At 44.4% G+C, this 21,215-nt stretch overlaps 2 protein-coding genes across 6 annotated transcripts; one reads left to right on the forward strand and one right to left on the reverse strand.

The window, feature by feature from the left end:
• Positions 1-2,282: 2,282 nt before the first annotated feature.
• Positions 2,283-7,386, reverse strand: abhd14b (abhydrolase domain containing 14B). Of its 4 annotated transcripts, none has more exons than XM_058999929.1 (4): positions 7,371-7,386; positions 5,094-5,306; positions 4,029-4,270; positions 2,283-2,809 (listed from the first exon to the last, which is right to left on the reverse strand). In XM_058999929.1, exons 2-4 carry the CDS (start codon positions 5,299-5,301, stop codon positions 2,630-2,632), a joined length of 630 nt encoding a protein of 209 aa, XP_058855912.1. In that variant the 5' UTR covers positions 5,302-5,306; positions 7,371-7,386; the 3' UTR covers positions 2,283-2,629. The 4 variants fall into 4 exon arrangements, with proteins under 4 accessions (XP_058855912.1, XP_034759800.2, XP_058855911.1 ...); XM_034903909.2 differs by lacking the exon at positions 7,371-7,386 and adding an exon at positions 6,275-6,392; XM_058999928.1 differs by lacking the exon at positions 7,371-7,386 and adding an exon at positions 6,271-6,341.
• LOC117963552 (hepatocyte growth factor-like protein) lies at positions 6,857-20,582 on the forward strand. Of its 2 annotated transcripts, XM_058999926.1 has the most exons (19): positions 6,857-7,070; positions 7,944-8,088; positions 8,588-8,703; positions 9,485-9,599; positions 10,162-10,298; positions 10,752-10,872; positions 11,321-11,439; positions 12,190-12,279; positions 13,781-13,949; positions 14,716-14,846; positions 15,241-15,343; positions 15,500-15,636; positions 16,149-16,181; positions 16,784-16,898; positions 17,562-17,639; positions 17,952-18,098; positions 18,565-18,671; positions 19,167-19,306; positions 19,864-20,582. In XM_058999926.1, the coding sequence occupies exons 1-19, from the start codon at positions 6,872-6,874 to the stop codon at positions 20,017-20,019; spliced, it is 2,358 nt and encodes a 785-aa protein (XP_058855909.1). In that variant the 5' UTR covers positions 6,857-6,871; the 3' UTR covers positions 20,020-20,582. The 2 variants fall into 2 exon arrangements, with proteins under 2 accessions (XP_058855909.1, XP_058855910.1); XM_058999927.1 differs by lacking the exon at positions 12,190-12,279.
• Positions 20,583-21,215: the final 633 nt, after the last annotated feature.

A 21,215-nucleotide genomic window follows, 5' to 3' on the forward strand; every position in this document is an offset into this window, starting at 1 on the left:
TTGATTTTACTCATTATAAAATGGGGGGGTTTAAGAATTGGGGGAATTGTTTTAAGTAAAGTCAGTTTGCAGCAAGTGAAGGTTTGTCAATCGGTGAGCAGAATCAAACTTAACAAAGACGCAAGCGTGAGAGTCCAACACAGGACAGGAGCTCAAGAAAACAACTGTGTGCTCTAACCACAAGGGGGCAGTGAAGAGTCGACGAGGCTTGCTAAGTGGAGTTTCATGGTACTGAGCTGAGCAACTAGAAGCCAAACTGCTTCCCTGCTTGACTGCAAGATATTCCTGTGTCTCGTACAATGCAATCCAATCCACTTTGCTTTTATATAGCGCTCTTCATGCAGAGCACCCCAGGGCGCTTTACAATAAAACCTGGTATGACTTGAGACGGAGGTCCAAAGGCAAGGACTGTAACAGCTAAAGGCCCTGGCTCCTTCTGATTTTAGACAACATCTAGGAACCACCAAAAGTTCAGCATTCTCTGCTGGATAAATCTCCTGGGATCGCCTGCCCGGGATCATTGCTCTGCTGCTGCTCTGAAACGGCCAGGTGGCTTTCCAGCCACCCTGTACATAAAGCAATGAAACGTGGCAGGTGGTGGAGGAACCAGTGAAGAGGCAACACCTCGAGTCATACTGCTGAAGCATAAAGCTGCGATATGACCCGCATCCGTTCAGCACTCGGGCACCAAGCGAGACAGTGTTAAAAAAACGAAAATGTGTTGCATTGCACCGTGTAACAATTTTTTTTTTTTTTTTTTTTTTTTTGGTTCCTGGGTAGTGTAAATTTCAAAATATCACTGTCCTGGTCACAAAAGCAAAGTTTGTGGGGAATAATAGCCATTTTCTATACTTTTGAGGCATAAGCAATTAGGAAATAACACTTACTACCCAGGAACAAAAATTGTGTTACATAGTGTTGTCAATAGATGCAATCTCTAATGCTGATATATTTTTTGTAAAGCTCAGTACCATGTACAATACATCTGGTAATTGGTTACAGATTTGTGTCAGACTGTAACGTAACCAGGGTTGTGTGTCTGAATGTTATAGACTCCCCTCTACCACCACCACCACCACCGCGAGCCACCGCCATCATCATCATCATCATCATCATCAATCCCTGTTTTTTTACCAGCGACACGGAGGCTTGTTTAAAGCTGGCTGGCGTCTCTGAAGTGCCCCTGCTATGGGGCTCAGAGCAGGGGACTTTCTGAACTGCAGTCCAGTGGTCTATCTGAGCAATTCTTATAGGGTATGACATTCTGCAGTCCCATGCTGTAACCACCAAGTTTCATGCAGGGTTTGGGTCAATTCCTGTTTTTCAATTCCAGTTCCTTGTTCAAATCAATTCCCAATTCCAGTTCCTTCGAAGGAATTGGACTATGGAATTGGAATTTTAGAGACAATTGTTGCAATTGTTCAACTGCTTTCATTTGAAGCCAATTTAATTGACTGACAGGGACTTCAATGTGAGTAATTTGTTGCCTCTGCGAGAAGCTCATTTTAACAGAATACTGCTAATTGCAGTTTTGATCAGTGTTGGCATTGGTTAAAAGGAAATGAGAACTGGAATTGGAATGGGCAGTTGCTTTTAAAAAGGAATTGGAAACCCTGGTTGAATGAGCTCCTGTATATTGCCTATTTCTACCCGAGCATTAGGAAATAACTTTGAATTTCAGTGGATTTTCTTCAGGGGAGGCTGCGAGGGTTTGGGTGGGTTTTAGGAATCTTTGGCCCGGCTGGCATTTGACTTCACCCTGTCTGTGTTGGTGCGTCTCTTGGGAAAGCCTGTGTCTAAGGCAGTGTGTGTATGTGATTCTGTAGTCTGTAGTTTGGTGCTCTGTGACGATGTTTGAAAAAAAAGTGTATAAAATAAAAAGTAAAAATAATAACCATGAGTAATGATGAAATTAAGCGAACGTGTTTTTATTTATTTTTTTGCTGATGCTGGTGATGATGTTTGCAGAGAAAGTTTAGCTCATATTATCGTCTGCGAGCTTTTATTGTTCATGCCGCTCTGATTTTTTTTGTACAGATTAAAAAAATAATTTAAAAAAACCTGAAAAGAGGCGAAATTTGTAAAATATTGTGTCTGTGACTCCTTGTAAAATATTTTCAAATTGTTTATTACAGAGAATCAGTTATTAAATAATGTTCATATTTTTCACTTCAAAGCAGAGTTGTGTGTTTCTTTCATGTGGGTCATTCCTTTAACCCTATGTGCATGAAATACTGAAAATAGATGAAAAGATGTCGTTTTGGACACATAATAAATAGATGTTTTCAATTTCAATGTTTCCTTTATTTTCTTACAAACTGATCATGTGTTTCTTATAAAAGTAGGGTAACTACTCCCATAAAGTCAATTTGTTCTGGTCCTTTTATAATTCATAAAAACCCTTCAAGGAACAATGTCATTTTATATATATATATATATATATATATATATATATATATACTGTGTTGACCAGACGATTTCTGTAGCGTATTGGTTTTATAGGGTCCATAAAGGCTATTGTGCTTAATGTCTTGTCGAGTATATAATAATAATCATGTCTTAAAATATTCATTTAAATGTGTATCCTTCTAACCGTCTCCCTTTAAGAGCGACGCTTTCCTCTCTGGAGTTACAGTGACTGCAGGAACTGCAGCACTGCACTGTGCCACTCTCCTGGTTTGTCAAGGTAACAAGGGTGCCCCGCCCCCTGCAGCACAACCACCTTGTGATTGGACAGATTCTTCAGGTTGTTGAAAGAGACCTCCCCCAGCTGGGTATCCTGATCCCCATAGACAATTAAGGCTGGAGTCTGAAGAAGAAAAAGAAGATGAAGACGCAGTGAATGTGCATGTCCTATTAAATTAGACCCCCTTAGATGCTTAAATGAAGTTTGCATCCCTTGTTATTTATTTATTCCCTGCTACTGTATATCTAACTGCGGACCACGAAACCCCAGGGGGATGCAAGTTGATTTTGGGAGGGGGTTTGCAGCACAGAGAAATATTCTCCCCCAAATGATCCTGACAAAGCAATGCTGCAGAGGTGCTGGGGTCGATGTATTCACATTGCAGCTGCTGTTTGCTGCTTACTTAGTTTGAACGTAACACTTACTATCATCAGCGAAGCTCAATTGTACTTGTAGAATGCCCATGCTAACAGTACGCACTTGAATGTGATTGGAAGGAGACCAACACGTGACCCGTCCTGTGTAGTGACTGGGTAGGGCTCAGTCATGATCCAGGGATGGAAATATGATTCCAATTGCATAGCAGTTTGATCCATTCTTGGTTTTACTAGGAGTTTAATAAGACACAGCTGGGCATGTTAACTATACAGTACAGCTAATCAAGTTTATATTAAAACCTGGAATAGGTGAAATTATTATGCAATAGGTGTCTTATTTCCACCCCTGCTTATCATAGGAGACATTTTAAAAGAGAACCATTGATATAAATAGTCTTTATTGGTTTTCTAGGAGTCTTATTTCCATCCCTGTGATGCCCAGATCCTGCTGTGCATACACTGTGCAGCGCCTCGACGCTGCTGTACTGTTCTGCTGTGCATACACTGTGCAGCGCCTCGACGCTGCTGTACTGTTCTGCTGTGCATACACCGTGCAGCGCCTCGACGCTGCTGTACTGTTCTGCTGTGCATACACCGTGCAGCGCCTCGACGCTGCTGTACTGTTCTGCTGTGCATACACTGTGCAGCGCCTCGACGCTGCTGTACTGTTCTGCTGTGCATACACTGTGCAGCGCCTCGACGCTGCTGTACTGTTCTGCTGTGCATACACTGTGCAGCGCCTCGACGCTGCTGTACTGTTCTGCTGTGCATACACCGTGCAGCGCCTCGACGCTGCTGTACTGTTCTGCTGTGCATACACCGTGCAGCGCCTCGACGCTGCTGTACTGTTCTGCTGTGCATACACTTTGAAGTACCTCGACGCTGCTGTACTGTTCTGCTGTGCATACACTGTGCAGCGCCTCGACGCTGCTGTACTGTTCTGCTGTGCATACACTTTGAAGTACCTCGATGCTGCTGTACTGTTCTGCTGTGAACTTCTCCGTGCAGATAGGTGCGACGGGGATGTAGGCCTTCACCAGGTCATTGTGCTGGAAGAGGAAAGGCAGGGAGTACATCCCGCTCAGGGAGGGGCTGATCACCACAGCCGGGCCCAGCTGCAGCCCCTCGGACACCTGCTTCAGGAAACTCCCAGGAGCCGGCTCACCAACCTGGGCCGGGGCCTTTGCTTCTTTGGAATTGCCAAGTCCTACATAAGAAAATTGATAATGATGACAATTTATAGAACAACAGGTTCTATGAAAACAGATGAAGTATGTTAATATCAGCTTTTCATCTTTTTTGTTATTTAGGTATTTCTGCACACTACTTTAATGTATATAATAATATATATCACAGTATCACAATTTTGGACTTGTGTGATGACCATTAATCCACCACACTATACATGTCCTTCCTGTGCTGTAGGAGCTCAGAGCCCACCTGACCCCAGACAGAGGCTAGACTGTGAATGTGAGAGAGGCTCTCCTGGGGTCCTACATCCTGCTGCACAGATATTGATCAGGGATAATGCTGTTATACAAACGAAGGGCAACAATCGCTTTTAAAGGAGCACTAACCAATGCTTTCAGATACACATAGATATATTTAAACTCTTAATAGATGTATTGCGCTGGTTCTGCCCTTTATTTCACATTAATTTTACTACTTTAAAGAGATTCGGTACCAAGAAGTAACTTTTCATCTCTAGCGATGTAACATTGTCTTTGAACAATGTGCAGAACCAAACTGAAGCATAAAATAAATGCAAAGTACCCAAAGAGAGGGGAGTGGCAGCAGGGATGGCAAGAAGACTCCCATTGCATAGCAGTCTGATCCATTCCTGGTTTTACTATGAACTTAATAAGACACGCCTGAGCTTGTTACCTGTACACTGTGGCTAATCACGCTCCTAGTAAAACTTGGAATGCAAACTGCTATGCAATAGACGTCTTATTTCCATCCCTGGACAGTATGGTTAGTGCAATGAATTGTAAGTGTTTAACACAGAGGTTCAGGCTAGGCTATCTTACCTGGCAGATCAATAGCGACGGCGCGGTAGCCGGCCTCAGCCAGACGCTCCAGAGTGTTCAGCTTGAGCCACGTCTCTGATGAGAACCGGATCCCGTGCAGCAGCAGCACCGCTAGGCTTGCTGCCCCCTCAGCGGGCTGGAACTGCCGGTAAAACAGAGACTGCCCGCCCACATCTACCCTCCCCTCGCTGGACTTCACCGTCGACATGCCAACTAATGGAAAAGGTGAAAGAGAGCACCGCAACGTCACAATGGGAAGAACAAAGGGGACAGTGGAATTCACGTTAAACCCGCAGCGCTCCATTTCACGCTAGTATTGCACGTTCACAACATTCTGCTATACGGCCACTTTAGTCTTCTGGGCACCGTGCCAGAGAGCTGGCCTTGTTGACGGTTCAGTTTGTTTACAGCTACCAAAGGCAGTTCTAGCACTATTCCTCGTTTTTGTGGTGATGCTATCCTAAGTAGCATTCATTTGTGTCCACCGCGGTTTACCATGGTAAAATTGCACGCTACTGTTGTAGTTTGAACAGTTACACTGTGCGCTTACCATGTTTATTTTAACCTCTCAGTACTTAACTAGGCCCTTAATTGAACAGATAATTTACTTAATTAGACTTTTTAAAATTGTTTTCAGCTCTTAAACAGTTCCAGATTTCAAGTTAGCTGTACCATTTTATAAGTAACTTGAACTCTGCAACTGTTTAACGGCTGAAAACAATTAAAAAGGTCTGATTAAGCAAATTATCATTTCAATTAAGGGTCTAGTTCAGTAATTGAGAGGTCAGTTGGAATGAAAACCAGCAGACTCAGCTTTAACATTGCTTATAACACACTTACGCTTATGACACGGTGCTATGCTTAAACTTTTACGAGGGCAAGCTTCATGTAAATATAATATATACACACACAAACACAGTATATACAGTAGTACTAGTAATTTAACTGCATCAAAACGAACCTTTCCTGGGAAACGTACAAGTCATTTTTGGCTATTATTCCACTGCAGCCTAGCATTGTTGCGATCAATAAAAAGCGTTCAGAGTTCAACTGTGTATTCAACCTCATTCACCTGTCAATTCAAGAAAATAATTCTAGAGAAGACCAATACTATATGGCGATAGTTGTTATATAATTAACTTTGTAAAAACAAGCAAACAAAAACACACACACACACCAACCGTGTTCTCGTTTTCTTTCAGATGTTGTCTTTACAGCAAACTTGCTAAACAGGAAAAAAAATGAATGAGCATCCCGGAAGAGAAAAAACACACTAATTTAGATCAAGTTACAGTGACGCCTGGTGGTCTGTTTGAGTATAACTCTTTTTCCAAAAGGAATGTCAAATATTCATTGTTTTGTTTTATTCAGATGGGATTTCAGGAATATTAGATATTTGTGTTGTTTGCAGGATTATTATGAAACGACGACAAAACTCTAAACAACTTGCGTGCACTTGATAGACTGTTTTCTGGTTAATAAAAATGGTTGTGATTTATAATATAATAATAAACGTAACACAATTAATTATTATTTATATCGATTAATTATTGAGCTAGTGCTACAAACAGTAGTATTGTTTATGGTAAGCAGAGTGGGAAACTATTTTCAAGCACCCTGTTCGTGTTTATACAGTAAAACACATTAACAAATGTTTCGGCGAACAAAAACAAACGGAAATGTTAACTAGGTCTACTTTCCGCTAAAGCAGAGCGATATGGAGTATTGTATTACACAGGCACCCAAGAAGGGGTCACTCAGGAAGTCAATGTTTGGACATGCTGTTACTCAAACAAGAGGAGTATCCAGAACGCGCAGCAAGAGCGCATTATATAAAGACCGCTCCGCCCGCGCTCAGAGCAGTTACCCTCGCAGCGCAACGCAGTTCAGAAACTCCGCTTGGGAAGACAGAACGCAAGAGCATGGAAGCTTATTACTTCTGTTTAACCGTGGCTCTCTGCATCGGACTTATAACGGGTAAGATATTATATATATATATAATGTGTGTTTGCGAAATACGGCTATGAAACTAACAACAACTTTAACAGACTATGCCTTCCTCCCTGTTCAGTAACGGTATTGGGAAATGAATTGCCACACCATGTACCGTGCTTTTCCCTAGTTTGTTTGTTTGTTTGTTTGTTTGTTTTTAATAACCCTCTTCTGTTCAGAGGTCCTGGTTTTTTGTCCCTCAGGGTTGGCAACCCTAAATCCAAAGCTGTCCAGATTGCGGGTAATCCCTGTAACACATCCTGCTGGGGAGCACACATACTGTACCTGGGCGAATCTAGGATATGAATCCTCTTGCAGTGAAATGCATTGCTGCCATGCACACGTGCATCTGTGGTCTTTGCATTGCATACAGCAATGCTCAGATCAGCTAGTTGTATTGCAGTATGAACCGGTAATCTGCGCTGGGTATTTGTGCAGGATGAACACTGTATGTTTGCGCAAGATCCCGTTTGTTTGAGTCTTTTTTTGTGTGTGACCTTGCAGGCAGTTATGTTGAAACCAGTGAGGTATTTTGTTTATTAACCTTGAGGCAGAGTAAATTCCACTCGCTCTGCCTGTCTCTGATCTTTTTTTTTCAGCATCAGGAAATGTCTGAAGTGGACTATTTGTTTCATAAGAGATTCGGTATTTTTCATTGTGTTGCCCTGCAACTGCAGAATATTGCCAGATGTGTGTTTTTGCATTTTTCACTGTGAGGCCAGTCATTTTTACAGGCGTTGAAAACAAATAAACACTGATATTTACATTACTTGAGCAATCTGGATCTTGTCCAGCAAGCAGACAGGCGGTGCTGCAGAGAGCGTGTTTGTGAATGCTGCGTGTTTTGCTTGTGTGCAGCGGACAGGAGCGCCGTGAATGATTACCAGCGCTCAGAGGGCCGGGAGCTGCAGCGGCTGTCTCGCAACGCTGTGGGAGGAGAGGAGATATCCATGGTGAGCCTGGAGGAGTGTGCCAAGCGCTGCTCCCTGTCCCTCGACTGCAGGTAACCTTCGAAGGAGGTGGACAGCAGCTGCACTGCACCTAGAAACGATACACTAAAGCACTGTCCAACAACACAAACACGCATACCCAGCTACATGTGTGTCTATATGTATGTTTGTATAGATAGATAGATAGATACACAATTGCAGTATACTATAGGAAACTGTAGAAGGACAAAGGGCATTTTGCATGTGCAAATACATGGTATTTTAAGAGGCTTAAACAGTAAGTATAGAACTCAAGTTTTATATTTGGGTATCTAGTCAGAGCAAGACTGTGTTATCTTCTAGTATACAGATAGCTGTCTTGCTTTAATGAAAATGGGACTTATCAAGGACCTGCACCGTTCACTTCACTTATCCTGTCAAGAAATATATATACTGTTAGAGCAGAGTAGAGCAGAGTACAAATCCATGTAAGGGTCCGGTGTGTTTGGTTGGATACCAGTTTAAACATTGCAATGAATTCAAAGAATTGTTTTGATTTTGTTTTTTGATCAGATCCTTTAACTACCACAGTCACAGTGCAGCGAGCTGCAAGCTTCTCCCCTGGACCAGAGATACTCCCAACTCTGTAGTGAAGAACAACGTGAACTACGACCTCTTTGAAAAGAAAGGTAGGCTTTTCTACACGGGGAGTCCCTGTGTGCCAGGTATCTCCCGGGTTCATCAGTGTAGTGCCACTGTTACCTGCGTTTGGGTGCCAGGTATCTCCCGGGTTCATCAGTGTAGTGCCACTGTTACCTGCGTTTGTGTGCCAGGTATCTCCCGGGTTCATCAGTGTAGTGCCACTGTTACCTGCGTTTGTGTGCCAGGTATCTCCCGGGTTCATCGGTGTAGTGCCACTGTTACCTGCGTTTGTGTGCCAGGTATCTCCCGGGTTCATCGGTGTAGTGCCACTGTTACCTGCGTTTGTGTGCCAGGTATCTCCCGGGTTCATCGGTGTAGTGCCACTGTTACCTGCGTTTGTGTGCCAGGTATCTCCCGGGTTCATCGGTGTAGTGCCACTGTTACCTGCGTTTGTGTGCCAGGTATCTCCCGGGTTCATCGGTGTAGTGCCACTGTTACCTGCGTTTGTGTGCCAGGTATCTCCCGGGTTCATCGGTGTAGTGCCACTGTTGCCTGCGTTTGTGTGCCAGGTATCTCCGGGGTTCATCGGTGTAGTGCCACTGTTACCTGCGTTTGTGTGCCAGGTATCTCCCGGGTTTATCAGTGTAGTGCCACTGTTACCTGCGTTTGTGTGCCTGGCCAAACAATCTGTTGATGGCGGTGCACGTTTGTTTGCACCTGATACTGGAATTATAGGATAGGTAATGACTGGCATTTTATATGTGTTATCCCAGGGCTTCAGTCACAGCCAGTAACCTGCTGGATAAACACTGTCTGTTCCCTCTCTAGATTTCGTGCGCAAGTGCATTATGGGAAACGGAAAGAGTTACCGAGGGACCGTGTCGATGACAGTGAGCGGGCGGACGTGCCAGCACTGGTGGTCTAAGTTCCCTCATGATCACAGGTAAGACGACACTACATTTGTTTTACAAAGTAGTTACTACCAGCACAAAATCTGCTGGCAACAGCCTTCTTGGGGATTTCCTATTACCAGTACAAATCCTACTGCCAGTAAGAGGTCCCAAAAAGACTGCTGTCACTAGTTTAACATCAGGGCTGAAGAAAGAGAAATGCTTATATTCCATTGACTTTAAACAGTAATATATAATAACAGTAATGTAATGTGTGTGTGTGTGTGTATGTGTGTATATATATATATATATATATATATATATATATAATATAGTATTCATGTATACTATAGGGAACTGTAGTGGGACAAAGGGCATTTTGCATCAGTGCAAATACATGACATGGCATTTTAAGTTATCTTGTCTTACAAGCTTAAACAGTAAGTATAGTGTTAAAGATTTGTGCTTAGTCAGAGCAAGGCAGTGTTGACTTCATAGAATCACAGAAAGCCGTCTTGTTTTCATGAAAATTGACATATTCAATACTCAGCTATCAAAAGCTGGGACAGGAAAGACATTCCACAGCCAAGCAAGAGTGTTTATAATTCCCCACAGACACACTCCGAGCATCTGGAACGGGCTGGAGGAGAATTACTGCCGGAACCCCGACGGGGACGCCACGGGCCCCTGGTGCTACACCACCGACCCGAACAAGCGTTACGAGACCTGCAAGATCCCAGCCTGTGAGGAGGGTAGGGCCCGTTTACTGCAGCGTGGACAATGGGGGTTTCTCAGTGTCTGGACAGAGGCTGCCTTTAATCAAGCTGAGAGTGCAAGAACACTTCTCATTCTTTCCAAATACCTTTTTTAAATATGTATGTGACCATGCTTGCAGCTTCTGGAAATGCTCACTGTGACCAGGATCATGTCAATCGGAATGGCTTTTGCTTTCCTGTGTTTTTTTTTTTTATTTTGGATTGCTACTTTTATGATTGGTTTTGCTTCATGATAAGTGTTTTTGTCCTATTTTGAATGATCCGCTTCTCTTTTGCCGTTGAATTTTATAATGTTATTTCTTACCGCAGTTTCTCGCCAGCACCTCTTTGATAAGGAAGGGTGAAGGGTGTTATGGACGGCGTGTGTGTGTGTGTGTGCAGCGCTCGTTGTTCGATTGACTTGTGGGGTGCGCTGGTGTTTTGTTTCAGAGGTGTGTGTGTCCTGTAACGGGGAGGATTATCGTGGGCAGGTGGACCACACTGTGATGGGACAGGAATGCCAGCGCTGGGACCAGCAGCATCCGCACCCGCACCCGTACCAACCAGAGAAGTACGTGCTGCAGCTCAGCGCACCCACACACCACATGTGCAAGGAAGACAGCAGCTGAAACTTGTCTCCACCTAACTTAGTAGGGCTGTATTTTCACAGCGTTCACTCCAGCTCAAAAGGATGAGTCTACATTCATTTCACAAAAAAAACTGAACTCACTAATTAACTACAGACTGGAGTAAACACTTTGAAATCATGCCCATAAACCTTAGCATATTCTAGTTGTACCTCAGAATTTGGAATGATGTATTGTACTACAAAACACAGCAGCGCAACACATTGGTACTTCTAAGAGATATGCAAAAGTTATTTATGACAAATTATTGTCATGGTTGTTGTTCAGAAAGGAAAGTAACTATACAAATTAACAAACCAGAACAACTCAATAATATACAACTTTCGTAATGCCATAAAAAGAGGCGCTGACACTGCGTTCCCTCCTCCCCAGGTACCCGGAGAAGAGTCTGGATGATAACTACTGCCGCAACCCGGACGCCTCGCCAGTCCCGTGGTGCTACACCTCCGACCCCAAGGTGGAGCGGCAGGACTGCAAGATCACCAAGTGCCGTGAGTACCGGGGCAGGAATACGGGGCAGATTCACAGGGCTCGCTAAGAGACCCCATGTAAACCAGTCCCTCTACCAGACAATGTGCCGTTTTCAACCACGTAATCCACCCAGCTTTCTAATGGACATCTATAATAGAGTTCGTTAGAAAGGATATATCTGCCTGTATAGTAATGCTACTTTTCCATGAGGCACACATACTTCATTGGTGTTTGTTTCCCTGATTCTGTGCTACGAATGACTGGGAGTGAATCTGTGCAAATGATCTTCAGTGGTAATGCAATGGTTCTTTATTAATGGGGCAACGGCAGCTACGTTCATAGAATGGTACAACCCTCTGTACCATTCTATGTTACCAGAAGCTAGCAATTCCTCGCGGTACAGTGGTAGCCCATCAGAAGCAGTATGTCTGTGGGTCAGGACCGCTGTGTTCTAAATACGCAGTGTGCCATTGCCAGTCTGATAGCGCTTCTAGGGGTTTCCTTTGTGAGGTTTGTTCTGTATTTTCAGCCTGTGCTTCTCCAGTGAGGATCCAGTGCAGTTATGATGGAAATGCATATTCGAATAGCCAGGGGATCAGGAATCCCCCATGCGATTAGCCAGATGGAAACAAGACATTAGCGGAGATCCTACCCTTTGTTAAGTACACTTTCATTCTAAAGGAGATGACTACCCCCCCACCCGCCTCCTGCAGACATCAATAAGAGCAGTAGCAAGATTCATTAACAGCTATTTACATGTGTCTTTACAGAGGCTAAGGAGGGAGGAGATTTGGCTCTTGAAGTTATTTCCAAGGACACCAAAAGAAATGCACATCAGAAAAAGAATAACAAGGGAAAAGGTGAGGGAAAAGGTTAGACGCTTTCACAATAGCACCAGAACAAAACCCCGGGAATCGGGGAGAGGGAGGAGTCCAGAACAAAACCCTGGGAATCAGGGAGAGGGAGAGGGAGGAGTCCAGAACAAAACCCTGGGAATCAGGGAGAGGGAGAGGGAGGAGTCCAGAACAAAACCCTGGGAATCGGGGAGAGGGAGAGGGAGGAGTCCAGAACAAACCCCCAGGAATTGGGGAGAGGGAGAGGGAGGAGTCCAGAACAAACCCCTGGGAATCAGGGAGAGGGAGGAGTCCAGAACAAACCCCTGGGAATCAGGGAGAGGGAGGAGTCCAGAACAAACCCCTGGGAATCAGGGAGAGGGAGGAGTCCAGAACAAAACCCTGGGAATCGGGGAGAGGGAGGAGTCCAGAACAAACCCCTGGGAATCAGGGAGAGGGAGGAGTCCAGAACAAAACCCTGGGAATCGGGGAGAGGGAGAGGGAGGAGTCCAGAACAAACCCCCAGGAATCGGGGAGAGGGAGAGGGAGGAGTCCAGAACAAACCCCCGGGAATCGGGGAGAGGGAGGAGTCCAGAACAAACCCCCGGGAATCGGGGAGAGGGAGGAGTCCAGAACAAACCCCCGGGAATCAGGGAGAGGGAGGAGTTCAGAACAAACCCCTGGGAATCAGGGAGAGGGAGGAGTTCAGAACAAACCCCTGGGAATCAGGGAGAGGGAGGAGTTCAGAACAAACCCCTGGGAATCGGGAAGAGGGAGGAGTCCAGAACAAACCCCTGGGAATCGGAAAGGGAGGAGTCCAGAACAAACCCCTGGGAATCAGGGAGAGGGAGGAGTCCAGAACAAACCTCTGGGAATCAGGGAGAGGGAGAGGGAGTAGTCCAGAACAAACCCCCGGGAATCAGGGAGAGGGAGGAGCCCAGAACAAACCCCCGGGAATCAGGGAGAGGGAGAGGGAGTAGTCCAGAACAAACCCCCGGGAATCGGGGAGAGGGAGAGGCAGGAGTCAGTGAATGTTTAACTAGCATTCCCGTAATGCAGCTCTGTAGCTAAAGCTTCTTAAAAAGCATAGCAAGGCTTGACTTTTTGCTTGAGGCCTCATCAGTGTACAATGCCGTGAGGGTTAAAGTATGTGCCCATGGAAACTTAGAAATGGAAGTAAAGCCTGATGCACAATTAGGATCTTTTAAAAGTTGTGTAGCTCATACTGCACTCCTAGCCTGGGTCCTCCCATGGTATTTGTGACTTCAATCCACACAATCACGCACTGTAAGATATAAATTTAGCACCAGGTTTCTTTTCAGTACCACAATGATTTTGAAATCATTACAATCACCATAAATAAAGTTATTTTATATTTTTTAATGAAACCAAAAATGTTTTAAATGAAATCACATTTTTCAATTGTTCCTCCCTATATCAGCTTTAATTTGAAGACGTATAGTGTTGCAGTTGATAAAAGTGTGTACATTGTGGCACCTCTGTTAACCCTATGCTCTTCTGCTGACAGAGCCGTTGAAGAGCCCAAGCCCCACCGTGTTACAGAAGGACTGTTTCAGGGGTCGGGGGGAGGACTACAGGGGCAAAGTGAACGAGACCACCTCGGGGATCCCCTGCCAGCGCTGGGACTCTCAGCAACCCCACAGTCACCCCTTCTACCCCCATGTGTATGAGTGCAAGTGAGTAAAGTAGCATGGGCTGGGGAGGTTCCCAGAGGGGTATCCCTTATAAAAGATTCCCATAGTAAAAACATAGCAAAGTGTTAGAAAGCACAGTGAATGCATGGTCAAGCATAGGCAAGCATTGTAAAGCCCAGAGTTGTGGTAAAGCATATGAAAAATAAAAATATGGTAAACTATGGTAAATGTGTAGTTTAATAATGAGAAAAGCAAGGGAAAACTGCAAAATGATCGTGCAAATCAACCGTGGTAAACTTTTATAAGGGACGGGACTGACTGTCTATTCTATTCACAACAAGGATACAGCGCAGCGCGGAACTTAGTTCTTCATTTTGTTGATTATTTCAGTTTAAAAAAAGGAAATTGAAAGTGTAAAGAACTGATTAAGAATCATGTTTACAGACAAAGGCGTTTATACTTCACATGAACAATAACATCTGTATTTCACGTTACAGTAAATGTAGTCCACTGGCTAATATTTACCAGTTTTCTGTTCTTACTAAAGCAATTCTGTTAGCCTGCTTGTAGAACAGAAACGAGGAGCGAGGATCGTGTTGAATTTCAAAGACACGTTAGGATTATTGTTCAATGATCATTTTTGTTTTTGCGTCTGAAGTTTTCAAAAAATATGAATTAAAAAAAATACAAAGAATACTCCATATTTAATAACAGAAAGCGATACGCTTAACAGGTGCATTTAAAGAGCATGGTAACATGAACCTTTGACTCGAAAACACACACTGTGAATTTGCATTGCTCCCTCTAGGGGCTTGGAGGAGAATTACTGTCGGAACCCGGACGGTTCTGAAGCTCCTTGGTGCTTCACGTCCGTACTGGATATGAGGACTGCTTTCTGTCTGCAGATCAACCGCTGCATGGAGGACATTGAGACAAAAGGTACTGCTGTGCACAGGCACTGCCACAGGGCTTCCTGCTTGTAGGGCTGTACCATGATGACACTTACAGTTGTCAATTACCATCTCAAAATGATCATGATAACTCCCATCAATCGTTACTTTATTTCTAGTTTAGTCCAGTTGAACAAAACCTCTCAGTAGCTTTAGCTGACTGCCGCCACCTTACTTGCTGGCTGTAATTTATTAGGAAGCTCATGTAATGAATCATGCAGTAGTTCAGCGGTGAGATTGCAAAGCACCCATGTTAATGGCTCTGCAGAGATCTGGTTAGCTCTCTTTAGGAGTCTCATGCACAGATGCTGAACCCTTCCACAGAGGGAGCACCTTGGCACAAGCCTGCTTTCTGTTAACTGTCTCCTCTCTACAATTCCCAGACTGCTACCACGACTATGGAGAAAGCTACAGGGGTACAGTGCGCAAAACCCGAAAAGGTATCCCCTGCCAGAAGTGGAGCGTTGACACGCCACACAAAACAAAGTAAGATTTGGTAACCAAGCCATGTTCTGTTATTACTGTCCCCCCCAAGCATCGCTGTGAAAGGTGAGGGAATGACAGCACGGTGGCTCCAGCCTCTTTGTGTGCTCTTGTCTGTCAACTTGCTAAAGGAAGACGTCTCGTTGTTTGTTCTTGAAGATACAACCCCAGCACCCACCCCGACGCTAACCTGAGTGAGAATTACTGCCGCAACCCGGACAGGGACCACCACGGGCCTTGGTGCTACACGACAGACCCCAAAACAGAGTTCGACTACTGTGCCATCAAACAGTGTGGTGAGTTCAGTACTGTGCCATCAAACAGTGAGTTCAGTGGGACTAAGGTGGGAATCTCTGTCTCCGTAAAACTCATCTGTGTTTATTTCCTGTTCTTAAATAATGTCTATGTATCAATATACATGAAAAGAAACCTTCAGTTAAGGATAACTGAGACTTATCTTAGTTCTACTTAACGATAATAAATGCATGATGAATTCAGTATTTCATAAGAACTTCCAGGGGCGACAGTGGAAGGTCTGACATTATGAATCAAGCCAGGTAGACAAACGCTTCAGCGTATGCCTCCTTTTTCAGCGTGCAAGAAGACACTAGTCAAAACGTGTGTCTGCTCGACTTCATTTCTTAAATGTTTTGCATTAGAAATTGAATTGAGATTTTGAAGTTGCACACGGTAACTCTGCCCACCAGATTTCCGTGGTTTCTCACTGCTATGTCTTGGATTCCACCCTGTGCGTAGCAAATAATTATTCTAAACAATGACACATATTGGAAATGTGCTTGTGTTACAGCTGGAGAGAGAAGCTCCATCTCCAAACCTTTAGGTAAGTGTTTGGATTCTACTCTTAAATCTTATTATTAGTCTGGGGCCCAAGTCCAGATTTTAACTTCCCTTTTCCTCCAAGACCTGTGTCAGCCTGATAGAGGAACTCCTGTTCAAAATGAGGCAGGGTGTCACTGACAGATCAGTGGCAGGGCTCAGCTAGGACTCTTTTTATAGAAGCACATACTTTCTACGTCTTTCCAAAATCCCACACAATCGAGTGAATAGAACACTATAAACCAGTGGTCTGTGAATACAGTACTACTGGTCAGAAATTCACAAATCATGTATTATTTTGTTCGTAATTAATTATGATTTCTGTTTATCTTAAAAGTGAGCCATGTTGTAAGAAACGCAGTCAATAAAGACAAAGGCCACATAGCATAGTCTTAAATCTCCCTTAATCCCTCTGAAATCTGTTTGTCACGTTGGCTGTCTTGAGTTAGTGTTGGCTAGCTTTGTTCCCTGCTTTGCAAAGGCTAATAGATTGATTTTAAACAAGTCATTCTACCTTTTTGTAGTCTTGTAAGCTGATCTGATAGGACTGGCTGAGCTTTCTGCTGAACGCTGTCCCTGACGCTGGTGTTGTGTCTCGCTGTTTAGAGAAAGTGGAATTCATCCAGTGTGGGAAGAGAGAGGACCGGCTGGTCAAGTCCAGGGCTCGGATCGTGGGAGGGTTACCTGGGAACTCTCCCTGGACAGTCAGTCTGCGGGACAGGTAGCAGACAGCACAGGAGAGGGTTAAAGATGCCCTTAACACTTTCATGGCAACCTCATATGGGGATGGATCAAAAAACTCTTCTAGTCTTTATATGGGGCCATATGGAAGATGCAAATGCATGATGACCCTATATTTATAACTGTATGTGCTCAAAACTACTTCAAATGTTTGTTTTTCAGCTATTTTCAATATTATCAAAGTGTTTAAATGACCCTGGCTTGTATTCATAAAGTATTAGCGGGCCAGTTAAGGCAAAGGAATGCAATGTGATTGTAACAGGCAGCGCTCCGTGGTGCAGTGCTGATAGGAATTCTGACCCCTGCTGGTCAGATAAGGACACAAGCTCTGTAACTGTTCATGCAAACCAGCCTTGCTCTCTTGTGCTTTGCCCTTAAATCATATTCACAAAGCTTTATTTAAGGAATGCTTTTTCATAGTCTGTATATATGTGCAGTTACTTATGATATTCAGCAACAGTAAACCGTAGATTAATGAACATTAAACTGTGTTCAATATTTTTAAAAAAAGAGTTGAAACTTGTGTGAATGAAGCCCATTATCACTGCCCCTAAAATCGACAGCCTGTGAGAATCTATCCCTCTATATCTAATGCATACAGATGTTTTTTTTAAATCCATTTCCCCTTGGCTTTCTTCCTTAGGAAGGGAATCCATTTCTGTGGAGGGTCCCTGATCACTGCGGAGTGGGTCATTAGCACCAGACAGTGCTTCTCTTCATGGTAACATCCTTGTGAACTTCTCAATGTGGGGCAGACATGCATTCAGGACAGTTGGCAGATGCATTGGAGAAGGACTTTTGAAATTAGGGAGTTCTGTTGCTGCCAATATTATAACCTGTGAGCAGCAACTACACTTAGGATTTCTTGATTAGAGGTAGCCACGGACACTTAAAAACATACATTTGAATCCACCCGCTCCTTTTGAGCACTTGCTGCTTCCACAGAGCAATCCCATGATGCCCTACAGCAGTGCAGGCTTGTTGATTTGTTGTTGAGCTGTCAGTGTGACTCCTGCGTGTGATTGGTTCACAGCGACGCCAGCCTCTCCGGTTACTCTGCCATGATGGGGACCCTGTTTCGAGATCCCACCGCGGACAACCCAGACAAGCAGATCATCCCCCTCCGAAAGATCGTCTGCGGGCCATCCGACTCCTACCTGGTCATGCTGCAGCTGGAGAGGTGTGTCCCATAGCAGTCAGCACAGCCTCTAACGAACCACTTTGCAATTTAAAAACACTGCATGGAAGATCAGTCCACATAACAGAACAAGCTCCACTCCTTTCATGTGCTTCCCAGTTACCAGTGCCGTTCAGAGGTGCAGTCCTGAATCTGAAGGTGTCAGAACGCTGCTAAAATACTGATTGTGTGTCTGTGTCAGGGGCAGAACGATGATGTCTGAGCTCCCTATAGAAAACAGCGTTCCAGTGCCCAGTCCTGAGCTCTAAAACTCACGCAATCTGAAAGTAAACTAAATGTTTGGTTCACAGGAGTTCTAATGGTAATTCCTAACCTGAAAGGCCGTGTCACTAGATTTAGGGAATGGGCAATGGAAAATCTTAATACCATCCAAGGTGACCAGTAACACTTTAAAGGGGATGGCATGCCTTTCTCTCTCGGTCTGTTTCAAATGCCCTCCCCCTTCCAGGCCTGCCGAGTTGAACGAGAGAGTGACACAGATCTGTCTGCCTCCGGAGAGATACATCGTCCCTGAGGGTACCAAGTGTGAGATAGCCGGCTGGGGAGAAACTCAAGGTGCATGAAGAAACCAATGTCTAGAGCCAAAACATGATGCATTTCACGAAACACAGTGGACCTCTAAATCACTAAATAGGACCATCCCTGATATTTTTACACACAGAAATGCACGATACACTGTTACAGTACATATTTGATTTTCTTAACCTTGGTACGCCAATATGAAATATCTAAGCGGCAGAATGTAGATTCAGTGTTGTTTAGATCAATTGAATAGACTCTGATATCTGATACTTCACTAGGTTTAAAAAATCTCTTTTTACAACTGTAACAAGTGTAACTTCCTGAAAATAAGATAAGCAAACTGAGAAATGTCTTTAACCTACTGCAGTACCAGCCAGCATGTTTTCACATTCAAATCCATGTTTGCTTTCTTTCACATCTGCACATTTGAAACCAGCACAGCATGTTGATAAAATGACGTTGTTAGACATTTTCATTCAGTCTTTTTCCAGGTCCATTCTAATTCGCGTTATTCACGTTTCGAAACAGGAACCGGTAACAACAGCGTGCTGCAGATCGCTCAGATGCCGGTTCTGAGCAACGAGAAGTGTAACAAGTTCCCCCGGGTGCACGTGAAGGACAACGAGATGTGCACCAACCCCTTCTCCGGTGGGGTGGGAGCCTGTGAGGTAAGTGACTCTGCTCTCCACTGACCACACACTGAGGAATCACTGGGGCACACACTATCGCAGTAGTACAACGAAAGGACAAGGCTCTATAAGAAAGGTCTATGGCCAAAAATGAAATATTTACCATGGAAGTTGTTTCACCTTTAATGGAACTACCATAGGAAGCATATCAGCAGAAATGCACTTTGTCTATTGCCACATTCGTATTGTTTCCATGTGTACCGAACCCTACTGTATGCAGCCCCGCTAGTGCAATTTTTCTCATTTTAAGGTCATTTTCCCTACCTTGCATTCCTTTTTTTAATATCTCCTTTTAACACTGATCACCTCTCACAACCCTAAACACCATACTGAAGACTGACGCTGTTTGAAGATGGCACTCACGTTAGAAAGATGGCTGCAAAGCAGGGAAAAATTAGCTAAATTGCACAATAGGATTCGATACACATGGAGAATGTTTAATTGAGGCTCATGAAATAAAAGCCATGGCGATCAGTAATGGATTATTTGTTCATCTCTCCTTACTAACGTCCCCTCTCTCTAACTCTGTCCTGCAGAAGGACTATGGTGGGCCTCTGGCTTGTGAGACTGATAACTGTTGGGTTCTGGAGGGTGTGATGATCCCCATGAGGCGCTGTGGACACCCCCAGCAGCCCAACGTCTTCATCCGCGTCTCTGTCTACGTGGACTGGATCAAGAAGGTTTTGGCCTAACCTCCCCTCCAGGACCTGCCTCCCTAGAGAACACTGCCTGCTCCTGCTCGTATCTAAACCCATCCCCCTTCAAGACATGCTGGCTCTCCTCTCTGATCGAGGGTGGGGGGCATTGTGACATCACCTCTGAGCAATGCAATCAAAGCTAGTCTGCGAAACAAAATAACGACCCCGTGTTACAGTGGGAATGTCTGCTTGCCATTGACATGCAAGACCTACTGTGAGCCGCCCTCATCCCGTAGACATTGCAGAAGCCCTGGGATTTAGTTTTTAATTTAACAGGTGTTTTTCTGCTTGATAATTGGTTTAGATTTGTAAGAGACCCAAACAAGCAAGGGTTTTAAACTAAAAGTGGAAAAAAAACCCAGGAATATTCTGGCTAAAACTCCTTCACCATAAGGACTTTTACCTGCAAGAAAAACAACCAGCAGCAACCATATATCAGCTGAAGTTCAAACTGTGACCTTGTTATTAATCACATTTCTGTGCTCAGCGGTAAATATTCATATCAAATTATGTACTTCATTATAATACATAATACGGAATAAATGTGTTGTAATTCATTTATTTTCTTTTTTGTATATTATGAACTGTTTCTCTCTTAAACTATGCAACTGGTGGGGCTCCCGAGTGGCGCATCCAGTAAAGGCACTCTGTGTGGAGTGCAGGATGCGCCCTATAGCCTGGAGGTCGCCGGTTTGAGTCCAGGCTATTCCAGGCCGACCGTGGACGGGAGCTCCCAGGGGGCGGCGTGCAATCTGCCCGGGGGGGGGGGGGCTTAGGTCGGCCAGGGTGTCCTCGGCTCACCGCGCACCAGCGACCCCTGTAGACTGGCCAAGCACCTGTAGGCTTGTGTGTAAGCTACCCAGAGCTGTGTTGTCCTCCGACGCTGTAGCTCTGGGTTGGCCGTATGACAGGCCTGCAGAGTGAAAAGAAGCGGTCGACTGACGGCACACGCTTCAGAGGACAGCGTGTGTTCGTCTTCGCTGCTCCCGAGTCAGCGCAGGGGTGGTAGCGGTCAAATTGGGAGAAAAGCGGGATAAAATAAATTGGCGACTACTAAATTTAAATAAATATGTAACTGGCTAAGGGTAGTGAGTAAAAAGAATAAGTAGTTACATCAGTGGAAAATGTTAGGAGCATCTGCACTGGAAAATGAGTGTATTGTAAGAATCCACCACAAGGTGGCAGTGTAG

Source organism: Acipenser ruthenus, chromosome 25 (genome assembly GCF_902713425.1).
Source record: "Acipenser ruthenus chromosome 25, fAciRut3.2 maternal haplotype, whole genome shotgun sequence".
NCBI lineage: Eukaryota > Metazoa > Chordata > Actinopteri > Acipenseriformes > Acipenseridae > Acipenser > Acipenser ruthenus.